Raw genomic sequence first — 14,972 nt, 5'->3', positions numbered from 1 at the left:
GAAAATTACTTTGGATGATGTTAAAGGCAACCTTATTAAATCAGGGACTACAAAATATCTTCCTATCCCTTATTTTCTCAGTTGTTCTCTCCTAATATTAGTGAAGAAGTCAACAATATGAGAAGACTCTTAATGTGATGGTTTGATTGGGAACAGAGGTGGAGGTTTTTAAATGTGATTTCTTTAGCTTTTATTTTAAAATCTTTCAAAAGCTATATCTTAATAAAGTGTTATATTTCCAATATAATTGTTATTATTGGAATTATCTGAAAACTGCTTTGCAAGAAAAGTGACTCAAAAAAATTTTTTTTAATCCTCTGGCCTAGAACATCCCAGGAAAAATGCCAGATTCTACTATTAGTTTGGGAAAAAAAGTTGTTATACAGGGAGTAATTATAAATGTTTTCCACCTGAATACAGAAAAACAAAATTATCAGCCCATTCTTAATTTATAGTTAATACTCCTGTGTAAAACTGCCAATAGTAGTTAGTGGATTGTTTCAAAATTCCATCTCACTTTTGCTCCAACAGCCACTAGCACGCATTGTTTCTTCTCTTTCCTTTTAGGTTTTCCCATCACATGATTCCTGGTCCTCCTGGCCCCCACACCACTGGCATCCCTCATCCCGCTATTGTAACGCCTCAGGTCAAACAGGAGCACCCCCACACTGACGGTGACCTGATGCACGTGTAAGTATGCCTGTGGTCTCACCTGTGAGTGCCTGAGGACACAGGATTTCAACACAATTCCTTCTTCACTGTTGTTGAACCTTCTCCCTCTCTTTTATTATGGAAATTAACGGAGCTTTGCTTTGAAAGCTCCGGCCCTGAGGACTTCTAATGGGTTTGATTCTCACTGCCAGCTGATTTTGATTGAGATTGGACAGGAGCACAGACCTCAAAAAATCAAGGGAACCTCACCAAAATGGAGTAATCTTCAGAGCACAGGCATTGGATATCGCGAGCCCTTTACTACCAGGTTTCATTTGGGTCTGACGATTGGGGAGCCCCTGGCGGTCCCTGAAATGGACAGGAGAGTTCAGTGCATGCCCAGGAGGCAGTGTCCCTATTAGACTTTAAAAGCACAGAAGTTAAGGGAAAGGGGCAAACCACGCCTAGGATAGTCTGACCCTGTACATGAGCCAGGGCTAATTTCCTCGAAGAGACTAGAAACTGAGTTTCTTAGTGTAGGGTTTGCGGACTGGGACAGGAATATGGGGCAGCGGGAGGTAGTTTATAAAATTCCTGCAAGTGTAGCCTGGCCAGTGGCTCAGTTGGTGGGCGTGTTGTCCCATAAACTGAAGGGTCGAGGGTTCGATTCCTGGTCAGGGCACATGCCTGGGTTGCGGTTTCAGTCCCAGGCAAGTGCAAGAGTCAACCATCCATCCATCATTGTTTCTCTCCCTCCCTTCCCCTCTCTCTCTTTAAAACAAACAAACAACAAAAAAACCACCCTGCAGATGTAGGCAAAGCCAACAAGCATCTGTTTAGGGGAGAGAGTATGAAGTTTCCTTAGCTCTACACCTCTTCCACCCTAACCCAAAGTTAAGAACCTCATCTGAAAGAGGAGTGGCCGCTTTCCCAGGTGACCCAGTTGTTCAGCCTCAGGGCTCTAAATAGAACACCTGTACACACCCATTTCCATTTTGTGTTAAACACTTTTGTAGCTCCAGGCGAAGTTTCTCTAACAGAAGGATACTCACAGACAGAGAGTTGCTCTGCTAAGCTGGTGGTATTGGGGCTGGTGGAGAGGTTGAGGGTTGTCTCAGCCCAAGTTTGACTGGTGATGTAAACAGATGCTCTGCTTCTCTCCTCCCTCCTCCTGGCTCTTCCTTATTCTGCCCACCCCTCCCCCAATACCACCACACCCACCTTTCAGGAAGCCTCAGCATGAACAGAGAAAGGAGCAGGAGCCAAAAAGACCTCACATTAAGAAGCCTCTGAATGCTTTTATGTTATACATGAAAGAAATGAGAGCAAATGTCGTGGCTGAGTGTACTCTGAAAGAAAGTGCAGCTATCAACCAGATTCTAGGCAGAAGGGTAAGTAGTGGGTTGGTAAATAAATGTTTATGGGAACTGGGGAGTTGCTTCATTAGAACCTCCCCAAGTGTGCTTGCGTATCAAGTGGTTGATGAATGCACTTGGGGAATCGACAACCACTGTGGAAAATAACAAAGAGAACAAGATACGTGATAACCTTTCAGAGGATTAAATGATATAAAGCATTTAAGCAACTTAGATTGTACCTGGCACATAGAAAACTTCCGCAAGTGATAACCCCTTTTCCTGCTATCACTCTTTAAACAATATTATTTACAGTCTTTTATGTGCCAGGCACTGTAGTTAACAATTAGATAGTAATTGCTGGGAAAAAAAGGTAGATATGGTCCTTGTCTTCATGGAGTTTAAAGTTTTGTGACAGGATACCAATAATGGGCAAATACCTGATATATATGTAATTAAAATTGTGACATATACTGTGAATATAAAGAACAAGATTCATGAGAAAGAATAACAGGAGGCTGGGGAAGGGCCCATCTGAGAAAATAATATGTAAGCTGAGACCTGAGGCATGAGTAGGGGTTAACCAAGTGACTAGGGGGGAGAAGTGGACGCTCTCCAGATGGAGCCAAATGTGTGTGGACTCAAGCCTGAGGCAGGAAAGCACTGAGCCCACATAGGGAGCAACAGAAAGGCCTCGGCCAACCAGTGTGCTTCTGGATGAACATTTTCCACCATAGAAACAGATCTGTGCTACTCAGAAGCTTTAAGTGGAAGAATTTATATGGGCCCGAGAAATCATTACTCTAGAAAAATCACTCTCTGGGCTGGATTTCTGGATTGCCCCTTTTCTTTTCATCCCCACTGTCACCCTTGCTAAATAGTTTTCTGAGCACATAGTATGTACCAGGCACTAGGCTGCAACTCAGACAGACACTATGATTTTTGTAATCCAACCACCAGCCAAAAGGCTAGTCAACCTTTCCAGGTACTTTCTTGGGATTGAGAAGTTTTTAGTTAAGTGTCTGAAGAGTGATGAAAAAAATATTGAATTTTTTACATTTAAATCGTATTTTGTCTGTAATTACATTATAATTTTAGAAAAACCTCATGATAGTTGTGGATGCTCATTATAAATGTGCGGTGGCTTCTTAATTGTGCGCATGTGTATTTATTGCAGCTTCTCAAGAAATTCATGATTTGCAAATGAATGTTTGTTTATGGGGGTCTAACAACCTTTGTTAAACTCAGAGGACCATGTGTTAGCTGTTACTGATGATCCTTTTTGCGACGTTTGTTACAAACCTAATACATCTCAGAATTCATAAGAGAAAGCATTCGGGCTATTTCAGGCAGAGAGAAGTGGGTTTCCTTGCATTATCGATTCCTGTTGGGTAGCAGCAAATGCAGCTATTTCCATTCTACAAGACACCAGGGCTTCAGAGTGAGGGCGCGGTGACAGATTATAGCTTTTTGGTGCCCTGGCGTACAATACTCTATCTCCCTGTGGATTCTTAAACACTTAATAACAATAATTACAATGATTTCCCAAGCTAGATCATAGCAGATGAGTGATTCCCATCATCTTTGAAGAACTCCGCCTTAAAAGCCTTAAAAGCTTAGAGACTGATGACCATTTCCTCTGACCCTTTAAAAGACTAAATCAGAGGAAAAGAGTTGATGTTCTTATTTCAGCTTGTGTAAAACTCTTAGCTTTTTTTTTTTCCCCTCCTTTTTTTGAGTTAAAGGTCCCCTGTCCCTCCAGCAGGAATTCTTTTCCTTCTCAAGAGAGTAAGTAAGTAAGGATATGATATGGAGGGATGATTCCCATTTTTAATGCACGTTTCCCACAATTGCTACTTTCTCAGCTCCCTTAACAATCCCCAGATCAGAGCATGTGTCCTAAGGGATGGTTCTCATTTGGGGTCTCTCTCTGTCTTTGATTTGGACACCTGTTTCTATTTATAGGTCTCTGAGATCTTTGATTAAGATCAGATTTTCTATCCTTTCATAACTCCCCTCTGGCAGAGTAGTCCTTACTAGTTCTTTAAAGTTCCTGGCTTTAAAATTATGAAGTTTTACACTGGGATAATTATAATACTTAAAAGTGGAACTTAAACGTCTGAACACTTTATCTTTTGACTTTTTAGGAATCTTTACTGTATCTCTCAAATAGAAATGTTCATTCATATGAATTAATCAGTTTTCTTCATATTATAAATAATAACACAAATCTTACTATAAGATAAACTTTTTTTTTTCTTTCTTTTGAGACCTTCCAGGCTATTAAAGGAAGTCCATTTATTACACATGTATTGCCAGGATTTTTAAACCTTGGAACTGTATAAATTTCTTCAAATTAAGTGGGTATTTTCTGAACAAGTTGGTAAAATCTTGACAGTGAAATTTAATTTTTTTTTAAATTGGCTCTTAACTTTTCAGTAACAAAAAGTGATAGAAAATCATTTTTATTCAGTTGTGTTTCAGAAATTCCTGTAAAGAAAGACCACCTTTCTGGTTTCTACAAGACTTTATTTTTGTTTCAGTGCAAAACTTTAATACCATTATTTGACCTACTGTTTTACTCTGGTAAATGATCTTTTACTTGTGAGTAGATTTTGCACATTAGAAATATTAGGAAACTAAAAGTGATTGAAAATGCAAACAAATAGTTTGTGGCCTTCTTTTTCTTCTTGCAATTTGCTCAGTTTTGTTAGCTCAGGTCTTTTTATCAACCTGTTTTCTGCTTTAACTGAAAAATACCTAATGGTTTGGGTAGAAGACCCAACTTCCCAAACCTTGGGAGATAAGTTTATTTTTTTTAAATCCTCATCCAAGGACATACTTATTGATTTTAGAGAGAGGGGAAGGGAGGGAGAGAGGGAGAGAAGCATCCATGTGAAAGAGAAACATTGATATGTTGCCTCTCACATGCACGCCATGACCAGGGACCAAACCCACAACCTAGGCATGTGCCCTGACCGGGGATCAAACTGCGACTCTTTGGTCTACTGGAGGATGCTCCAACCAACTGAGCCACACTGTCCAGGGTGAGAGATACGTTTTAAAAAACTTTTTTCAGGTTTTCTTAGCAAGTTATAAAGATGCCAAAAATTATATTAAATTATATTGCTGTATTATAGTAGTATAAGAGATATATTTGTCAAATGAATAAACACATTTACAAAGTAAAACTTCTTTTGTTACTTTATTTCCTTTCTGTCTCATTTTTTGTTCCTTTTTGTTAACACACTGCCTCCCGTCACATTTATTTACGTAATACTAGATGTCTGTAAACATTAATGCTTAGTCTTCTAAAAGAAAAAGAAAGAAAATAAAATGAAGGCTGACCTCTCCCACTGCACTGAGTTTGTTTCTCCCTGTGAAGGTCCTTAGCACCAGGCTAGGGTCTCAGTTGTAGCAAATCTGTGGGTTGGCAGAGGATGTGTAATTTTCTGGCCTGGCTTGAACTTCCACAGCAGATCCAGGCATGCTTCTTCCTAGGCTCCGTTTGACTCCCTATGTTTACTCTTGCTAGTACAACAAACTGGCTCTCAGGTAACTTTTCCAGGTGGGGTTTTTGTTTTTGTTTTTTTCCTTCTGCCCCTCCCCCGGTTTTTCTTAAGAAAAGCATTTTACCTGATTTAGGTTCAGGCCAAGTCCTGCTGTGTTGTACTTAACTTTACATGGCACTTCCACAGCAATTAAAAATAAATAAATTATCTACCCTGTCCAACACAGAGGCCCTAGCTTTTTAAGGGGCTTTCGAAGGATATGGAATTAGTTGACCTGCTAGAGGCTGGAGTGGTGGGTGGGATGTGGCAAAGGGTGCTTTTTTGCGCTTCTTGATGTCAGCGGGTGTCTCTGTTTCCCTGAGGAAAGCGTCCTAGCCAGCCTGCAGGGCTGGGCCCACGGAGGACCTAGACTTTGCGGACTCCTGAAGAATTTTCTCATCAACCTCTCCCTCACTCCCCCTTCCATTCTCTAGTCCAGCCATGCCTTTCTTTGCTTTTATTCTTTTTTCCCTTGGTATGTTTTATTGATTATGCTGTTATAGTTATCCCAATTTCTTTTCCCTTTGCTCTGCTCCACCCAGGAACCCCCTCCCTCCAGCAGTGCCCCCCCCTTACTTAGTCCATGTCCACGAGTCGCGCATAAAGCCCTTCCCAACATCCCCCTGTCCATTCTGCACCCCCCTACTATGCTTCTTAATCCCTGCACCATTTTCCTCCCTCTTCCCCCTCCCAACTGACTCCCCCCACCTGCTCCCCATACCTATGATTCTGTTCCCACTCTGGTTGTCTGCTTAGTTTGCCTTTGTTTCCATTCCCTAGCTTCTGTTGTTGATAGTTGTGATACTTTTTCACTTTAATGTTCATAGTTTTGATCTTTTTCTTAAATAAGCCCCATTAACATTTCATATAATAATGGCTTGGTAAAGCTCCTTTAGCTTTACCTTATCTGGGAAGCACTTTATCTGCCCTTCCATTCCAAATGACAGCTTTGCTGGATAGAGTAATCTTGGTTGTAAGTCCTTGCTTTTCATCACTTTGAATATTTCCTGCCAGTGCCTTCTTGCCTGCAAACTTTCTTTTGAGAAATCAGCTGACAGTCTTATAGGTACCCCTTTGTAGGTAATTCTCCTCTTCTCTCTTGCTACTTTTAAGATCCTCTCTTTACCTGTAACCTTTGGCATTTTGATTATGATGTGTCTTGGTGTGGTCCTCTTTGGGTCTAGCTTGTTTGGGACTCTCTGTGCTTCCTGGATCCATATGTCCATTTCCTTCCCCAAATTAGGGAAGTTTTCCTTCATTATTTTTTCACATAATTTTTCAATTTCTTGCTCTTCCTCTTCACCTTCTGGCAACCTTATGATTTGGATGTTGGCACATTTAGAGCTATCTCAGAGTTTTCTAAGCCTCATTTTTTTTTTTTTTCAATTCTTGTTTCCTCCTTCTGTACTGATTGACTGTTTCTTCCTTGTGTTCCAATTTCTTGATTTGAACCCTCGTTTCCTTTCCTTCACCACTTGTTTCATGTGGATTTTCCTTCATTTCACCCAGGATAGCCTTCATTCTTTCCCCATCCTGTTTAATTTTTTCTTTCAAGTGTGTGAGCATCTTCATCACCAGTGCCTTAAACTGTGCATCTGTTAAAGTTCTTTATCTCCTCATCTGGTAGATGCACTATCTGCTCATTGCTTACTTGTGTCACTGGGACCTTGATCTGCCCTCCCTTCTGGTTGGTACTTCTCTGTGTCCTCATCTTGACAGCTTTCTGTGTTTGCCTCTGTGATTTGGGTAAGGTTGTCACACCTGTTAGGTTACAGGGGGTGGAGCCTTAGGTATTCGTTAGTGCTGGCAACCTGTTTTCCTACATTTTGGCCCTGTATGTGAGGGAGAGGTCTGAGAGGGAACAGTGCTGGTTGCCACTGCTTTTGCAGGTACTTCTCCCCCTTCCTGTACTCAGCAAGCTGCCTCCTTTTCAAGACTGATAGCTTTTTCCTCTGCCCCAACCCCCACTGGCTTTCACAGGCAGAAGCAATGCGGCTCTCTTTTTCCCGGGCGCTGGAACCGCAAGCTATGCAGTCTGGTCTGGGGCTGGGATCTGTCTGGTTTGGGGCTGGGAACACTTCTCAGGTTTAAACTGTATAACTGTGTTTTTTTTTTGTCACAGCTGCTTCTAGCCATGCCCACCTGCCATGCTCCGGCCAGGCCAACCGCTGCCTCTAGCTGTGCTGCCTGCCAAGCCCCGCCCCCACAGCTGGTGCTCTGCTCCTCTTCCTCTGTCCAGGCTCCGCCCCTCATACCTTTCTGCCTGATTATTTCACCTTTATATCTTTGCTGAACTTCCATGTAATTTCAATTTCCTGGATTTTCTGTTTTCATTTTTGTTTCTTTTTAGTTTTGAAGTGGTTGTAAATTCTTTCTTGGTTGTGAGGAGATGCATGTGTATTTACACCTCCATCTTGGCTGGAAGTCCTGCTCTTTTTCTTGCTTTATCATTTTAAAAAACAAGAACAGGGAAATTAAAATCAATATTCAGGGTGGACAGGAATGAGAACGACTCAGCCAGCCTGAATGGAAGGAGTGAAATGGAAGCTCCACACCCTAGAGCTGGGGAGAGCAGGAGTCGGAGACCCAGACCCATCCTGAGCACGGCCGTGCGTGGACTTGCAGTGTGTGGTGTGGGTTCAGGTCCACTTCTGCAGCTGCTGCCTCTGTGCCATTACCTCTGGTCAGTGAGGCCCCCAATGCTCAACCAGTTTTCCTGGGAGGTTCTGTGGACAGATCCTGGCGCTGAGGAAGTAGGGAAAAATACTTGAAAACTGCCTACTGGGGGGACCTGGGGCAAGTTGTGTGCAAACCTATGCAAAGCAATGTGCAAATATAAGCTATCTAAAATCTCGAATGGATACCTTGCCTACTTGAGCTATTTTGCTATATAAGCTGTATATCAGTGATGTAAAAGGGAAATGCAAAGTTTGCAGAGTATCAGCCATTGTATTCTTCAAAGTAAGTACTACAGCCTCAAATTCTAGATGGTACAATAAACTTCAATAATGCTCCTTGCTTTCCATCAGAAGGAAGCGAAAAACCATCACCATAAAGTGTGTGTGTGCGATTGTGCAATGTTATCAGTGTTCTCCCTGTAGCAATTAGTATTCATAGAAGTGAGAGGTGAGGGGGAAGAGACTGAGACAGACAAGCCGACTTTTGATGTTTTGCTTTATAGGCAGGATCAAACGACGAAAGTTTCAGGCTCTTCATATTGACAGTGTGGGAGAGTGTCTGTGTGAAGCAAAGCTGTGGAAGAGACATCTAGAAATTATCATATTTTGCCTAAAAAGTGATACTTAGGCTCAGATCTCAGAATATGGTACAAACTATGAAAAGGGCTAAGCTGGGCATTGAGGTTCAGCACTGAAAGTTCTTTTTAATTTATATTGGAAAAGAGAAAGGGTGGGTAACAGATCCTTTATTTTGGATACTTTGATTGACTTAAATGTGATTCATGTGATATTAGAGAACAGAATAGAGAAACCCAAGTTTGAGTTTCTCACTAGCCACCAGACTCTAGCGCGATTTCTGTAACATTTGGTCTTCTGCCATTTAAAAATAAATCAATGTTTTAAATGCTTAATATTTTCATTCTTCAATGTGTAAAACATGCAATGTGTATTAGTTCCTATTTTGCTTACTTTTATTTGGTTTTTCCCCTCCCCTTTGTGTTTTAGTGGCATGCCCTCTCCCGTGAAGAGCAGGCTAAATATTATGAATTAGCGCGGAAGGAAAGACAGCTACATATGCAGCTTTATCCAGGCTGGTCTGCAAGAGACAATTATGTAAGGCCCTTCTACATACTGACACCTCTCTATTTTGACTCATTCTTTCTTTCTGTGACTTTTCATGAAGGAAATATGTTCTCTGGTGTATTTAATGTCCTATTTTTGGAAGTTAGTGGACGTTGTAATAAAGATTTCATGGACATATCCCATTTTGAAAGTTTTGAGCTGTCCATTTTGGGGGGCTATGAATTTTTTAAATGAAACTTTTTAAATTAAAAAAAAGCACCTTATATCATTTACTTTTATACTAAAAACAAACACCTTATCATTAAAATGTTGGTGAAGTTTTTTAAGCCCATAAGCTCATCATATAAAGGCAACATTAGTATTAACTAATTAATTACCTTCCAGTATTTTCCCTGTGGATATGTTTTTATTTTTTACTTGGATGTGTGTGTGTGTGTGTGTGTGTGTGTGCACTTTAGTGTCATGCTTCTTGCTCTTATATATAAGCAGTTTTTGTTAAGGCATAGTATTTCTATATATCAATCGTAATGGCTATACAATATTTTATTGAGTAAATATCACAATTAACCATTTTCCCTGCTTTTAAGTTGCTTGCTTTCTTTTTTTTTTTCATTTTTACAATTGGAAATAATCCTGTAATGAACATATCTGGGCATAACAGTTTTCTGTATTTAGGACTATTATTTCTGCAGGATAGATTCACAGTAGTTGAATTGTTGAGTTCAAGTTATAAATATTTTAAAGGCTTTTGATACATATTGTCAAATTGCTTTCTAAAAGGATTATATTACTTTACAGTTCTTATTTACAGTGTAATCAAGTGACTGTTTTGCCACAGACTAATCAGGATAGGGGAAGTTTTTGTTTCGTATTGATGTACTTTGATGTCTATTATGTATTTCATTCAGAGTAGGTATTATTATACTTTTAAAGTTGTACTATAAATACCTTATTTATATTGCCAGTTATGTTACTACTTTAGCTTGTGAACATGTTACTAATGTAATCTTAATATAGCAAAAAATATTTTTACAGAAGTATATGACAAATAATATGTGATAGAGGGGAACAATTTTGATTATTTAAGCTTTTAATTAAAAAATTTGAACACCATTTTTATTTTCCATGTGAAACTAGCATTCAAAATGAAATCTCAGCTAAGACAGTCTTAAGTGAAATAACTCCTTTTTATAAAGGCCTGAGTGACACCGTTAATCAAGAGGTAATTTAATGTGGCCATTGCTATAGATGGTCCTGAGGGGCTGCATGTCTGAGGCCATATGTCCCGTATATAATGGACACCAGGACTTTTGGAACACATTTGTTTCCGGTAACATGCTCTGAAGAAAAACTCACTATGGTCAGGATTTGGAGCTTAAACATTGGCTACAACCATGATGCGGGATGGCGGAGTCCTCCTGTGTGTTGCTTACGAGCAGCAGCTCACGGGCTCTCCCGAGGTGTTGCTTTAATAACTACTGTGTGCCAGTTGTCAAGAACTCTTTAAATGCCTTCTGTGCTATTCTCTAATCCTTATACTAATCCTGTGGCATAAATAGTATTATTGCCTTTTACAGATGAGGGAAATTGAGGCGTCGGGGAGGTTAAGTAATTTGTCTGTGGCCCTGCGGTGGCTTAGGTACAGCCACACCCAGGCCTCCCTGACGTCAGCATCCCTGGAGCAGACTAGCTCAGTCTTCTGGTGCCTTCTCAAGAAGGCTGCTTTAGTTGGAGGTTTCTCCCCTGAACTAGGCTTCTGTTCTCTTGGCAGTAATTGACATCTTCTGGGTAGAGCCTCTGCCATGTCCTGTAAGTGGGAATCGGTTTCCCAACTAACAGCTTCCAAAAATGTCCTCTTCTAACCCTGTCCTGGATCTCCTTTGGATGTGGTCTGGCTGCAAGAGGAGAGCGGACCTTCCCTCCCTGACCATGGAAGAGCTTAGCTGTGCTATGGATTTGTATAGATTGAATTAGTGTGGCTTGTTGAGTGTGTTTGGGTAAAGTGTCTGGTTCTGATCCTTAAGTAAAGGAGTGAGTTTTTACTTTTAAAAAGAGATACAAGAAAAATTCTCTCCCTCTTGGTCTCTCTTTGTCTTCCCCTATGGAGAGATGGGAAGAAAGTTTTAAAGAAAGCCAGTGTCATGTGAATTTACCTTGAAAGATTTTCCTCTGAACGATTTTTAAAGGAAATTGTTTTGTATAACTTGATTTTAGGATCCTCTTGAATGAAGGGGAAACCCAGCTTTGTTACATACACTTTTTATAATAAATCAAAACAAGCCTGTTAATTTTTAAGGCAAACAGAAGTCAATCAAGTGATAGCACTTTAGCTAAAAATATTCTTTAACAGTATAAGAATAGTCAAAACTTAGTCTTATTGTATCTTAGCATTTGGTGTCTGAATGTTATCCTGATCCTGAGATCACATTAAATATATTTCAGTGATTTACTATTAAAATGCCCTGTTCTGTGGCATCACAGATTTTATAACTCTGATTTATTTTTATAACTTTAAAAAATAACTTTTATAATGGAAGTTTTCATAAATTAACAATGCATGTATTTTCTTAGGTGAGATCAGCCAAATGTTTACATTGCTAGAGCCTTTAAATTTTATTTTCATAAAATTTTATGAAAAATATTTTTGTTTACCATACATTAATTTTTGTCTTATAAGTTGGCATTAATACATCCAAACTACTTAGCTCTTTTTGTTTACTGTAAATGTAGGTTCTCTTGAAACTCCTGTCCATCCCTGGAATGTAGTATAGGTTATTTCACAGAGGCCATAGTCACGTGTCCCAGGCGTGAGCTGGGGGCAGAGATGTGCTGACTCAGGCGGTGCTGAGGTGCGTAGGGACTCCGGACAGACGGACACAGCCTGTCACAGCACCAGGGAGGAGTTAGTCTGTGGCTGTGAGCTCTGCCTGAGGGCAGGTTGAGGTGAGACAAAGAAGGTTCTTGGAAGAGGTGACACTTGAGATGAGTGCTAAGGAACAAATGGGAGGCAGGATGAGAAAGTGAGGAAGCCTGTTCCAGACAGGAAACCACCTTACAGCACCTTGTGAAAGCCACAGTGATCCCATTTGGAAGGGAGACGGCGATGCCTGTGAGAAGCCAGTTCTCGCTGCCTGCTCCCCTCCTCCAGAGCACCTGCCATAATCTTAAAGACAACTGTTGTTACTGGTACACACCATTTCCCAGGGTCACTGGCATCTGCTAGGTGCCTTAGTGTTTGTGAGGATAATTTCAGTCAACTTTCCAAAGCTTTATGACTTCAATGGTCAGGTCATGTGACATGAAGAAAAACTACATTGAGGTTTATAAAAACATGTTTTTATGTATTCACACAATATAGTCTATACAGTCCTATAGTTCTATGTTTTGTTATTTGTTAAAGTGATTATTATAGCAGACATAAGATGGTGATACTGGATGTGATGATATGTGTTCTGTTACAGTTATTTGAAAATACCATCCCAATCCAGGTTGGTCACTTAATATTCATATCAAATATGTATTGTGTCTATGCCCGATTACAATTATTTTTTGAGGGGAAAAGTAACTATGATGAAAAACAAAACTAGACCACTATAAATGGGACCTAAAGTTTTTAATTTGTGATTAAGATGATTTTGAAATATATTTAAAGTTGCATGCGTATCCATGTTACTGTGTCCCTTTTAGGAAGCAAGATTCTTAATTGCCATAAATAAATCTTTGAAATTACCTTTAGTTTTCTCAAGTTTGATCTTAATCTTCAACCACTATCCTCAGTCACATCATGCCTAAGCTGTGGAGGCTGAGGGTCCTCAGTTAACATCCTGAACTTTTAATTGTGTGGTAGAATTCACAGTAAAGAAGTTTATCATGAACAGTAGCAGAAGTGGGTTTTAAGTGTGGTGGTTAGAAATGAAAGTTCTGCCTCCTTAAATGGGTTTTCCTTGAAGGGGGTTTTGTGGCCACAGCCCTAGAACATCATTACCCCAGTACATGTGTGAGACACTCCCAAAGTCAGTGCTGATGATACTAATATGAAGCTATAGAGACAAAGGTCACACACAAATAAGGATTTATTTTCTCTTCCTCTTGTTTTCTGTTTCCCAGTACAGATGGGGGGAGGGAAAGAAAGAGAAGAAGAGAGGGGAGATGGGGTGGGGGGAGGGGGTCGGAGGAGAGAGAAGGAGGGAGGGAGAGGGGGAGACAGAGGGAGGCAGGGAGGGAGGGAGTGAGAGATGAAGTTGAGGCACCTTTATCTCTGTGTTGATTACCTGCCTATGTTTTTGCATCGCATTCACCCGTGTGTTCACAGTCCAGTCTATAACATGACAATGCGCCTATCTTTTTCCAGGGTAAGAAAAAGAAGAGGAAGAGAGAGAAACTACAGGAATCTACATCAGGTAGGCACCATGTGACTTTTCAGTCAATTCTCAGGCTCCTGACAAACACCTTTAAGTAGTTTGCATCTTTCTACATATACACTGCTTTATTCTGCAGCCGTAACTTGTGAGACTTCAACTCTGCTTTTCCTCCTGAAATTTAAAAATGTTTTAAGAGACCTTTCGTTTCCATGTGTCTTAAGTGAAGGTACATCTAAAAACTCCTTTCCCCGACCCTGTCACCTGGAATCCTGGTTAACTGTGGCTGTTTGTTTTGTTTTGTTTTTGCTTCTGTTGTCTTTGTTCTCTTTGCGTTTTATTAATACTTCTATTCTTCTATTTGTGTAACTCTTTATAGTAAAATTTTTTAATGATGATTCTAATATGCTGCCTTATCTCCCCTTGAGAGTCCTTTCAGTGGTTTAGGTTATTTAAAAAAATATAAAACATGATGACAGGGTTTATCTTTCCTATACATGAATTCAAGGCATCGGTCAGTGAGGCCCTATTTATTTCCCCTTTTTCTTTCATTAAAACTAAGGTCACTTGGATTCACAAATAAAAATGGCTGGTATAAGAACCATAAAAAGTAAAGCAAACAAGTCCACATGATGTTGTAGCTACTACGTATTTGGAATGTTCAAAACCTCTTCAATAAAAATTTGTTAAAGACACAATTTTCTGCAGGTACAGGTCCAAGAATGACAGCTGCCTACATCTGAAACATGGTAAGAACGACTCTCTGGTCCTACTGCTGACATTAGTTATAAACAGAGGCACTTGCTTGTGAATCGTCTTGCTCACATTGATGCCATTCAACATTGCTCCTTGGAAGAGGAAACGCCACCAAAATCAAATTAGCGCTTTAAAAAATCTGATGGTTTTTATACCGGCTATGTATTTGCAATATAGTATGCTTTTATCTCCCTCTCTTCCCCCTTTGTCCCTTTAATCTTTCTCCGTTCCCTTCTCCCTCTCTTCTCAACCATCCCTTACTCTGATGAGCGGCAAATCTGCCTGCTTAAAACACAAACAGCACCATCAGCCAGCAAGCGAAAATGCCGTACCCCTCAGCAGACCCAGGGCTGGGAGTGAGGAGCCCAGGCCTGTTCTCTCCCGGGACGTGGCACTTTTTGCTCTTTAGAGACTTCTTTTCAATTGAGATGACATACAGATACTTAAAAGGAATTTATTTATTTCTAGTGAGAAAGAAAGATGTACTTTATTACTTCTATTTTTAAAAAATAACGGCATGGTGACTACTTACTTGATTAA

General features: G+C 40.2%; 1 protein-coding gene across 2 annotated transcripts in view; it reads left to right on the top strand.

Moving 5' to 3' along the window:
* Nucleotides 1–14,972, top strand: part of LEF1 (lymphoid enhancer binding factor 1) — a 117,137-nt gene that overhangs the window by 90,295 nt on the left and 11,870 nt on the right. Inside the window, exons 7-11 of one of the 2 annotated variants that reach the window (XM_090266397.1) lie at nt 568–690; nt 1,880–2,042; nt 9,241–9,348; nt 13,670–13,718; nt 14,385–14,425. In XM_090266397.1, coding sequence (XP_090122523.1) covers nt 568–690; nt 1,880–2,042; nt 9,241–9,348; nt 13,670–13,718; nt 14,385–14,419 — 478 coding nt within the window. In that variant the 3' untranslated portion in view covers nt 14,420–14,425. The remainder of the gene's footprint in view (nt 1–567; nt 691–1,879; nt 2,043–9,240; nt 9,349–13,669; nt 13,719–14,384; nt 14,426–14,972) is intronic. The other variant, XM_090266396.1, reaches the window with a different exon arrangement.

Source organism: Furipterus horrens, unplaced genomic scaffold (assembly GCF_987537825.1).
Source record: "Furipterus horrens unplaced genomic scaffold, mFurHor1.1.pri manual_scaffold_2, whole genome shotgun sequence".
In the NCBI taxonomy this organism is placed as follows: Eukaryota; Metazoa; Chordata; class Mammalia; order Chiroptera; family Furipteridae; genus Furipterus; species Furipterus horrens.
Note: the sequence above shows the minus strand (reverse complement) of the source record. Positions and strands in the feature narration are given on the sequence as shown.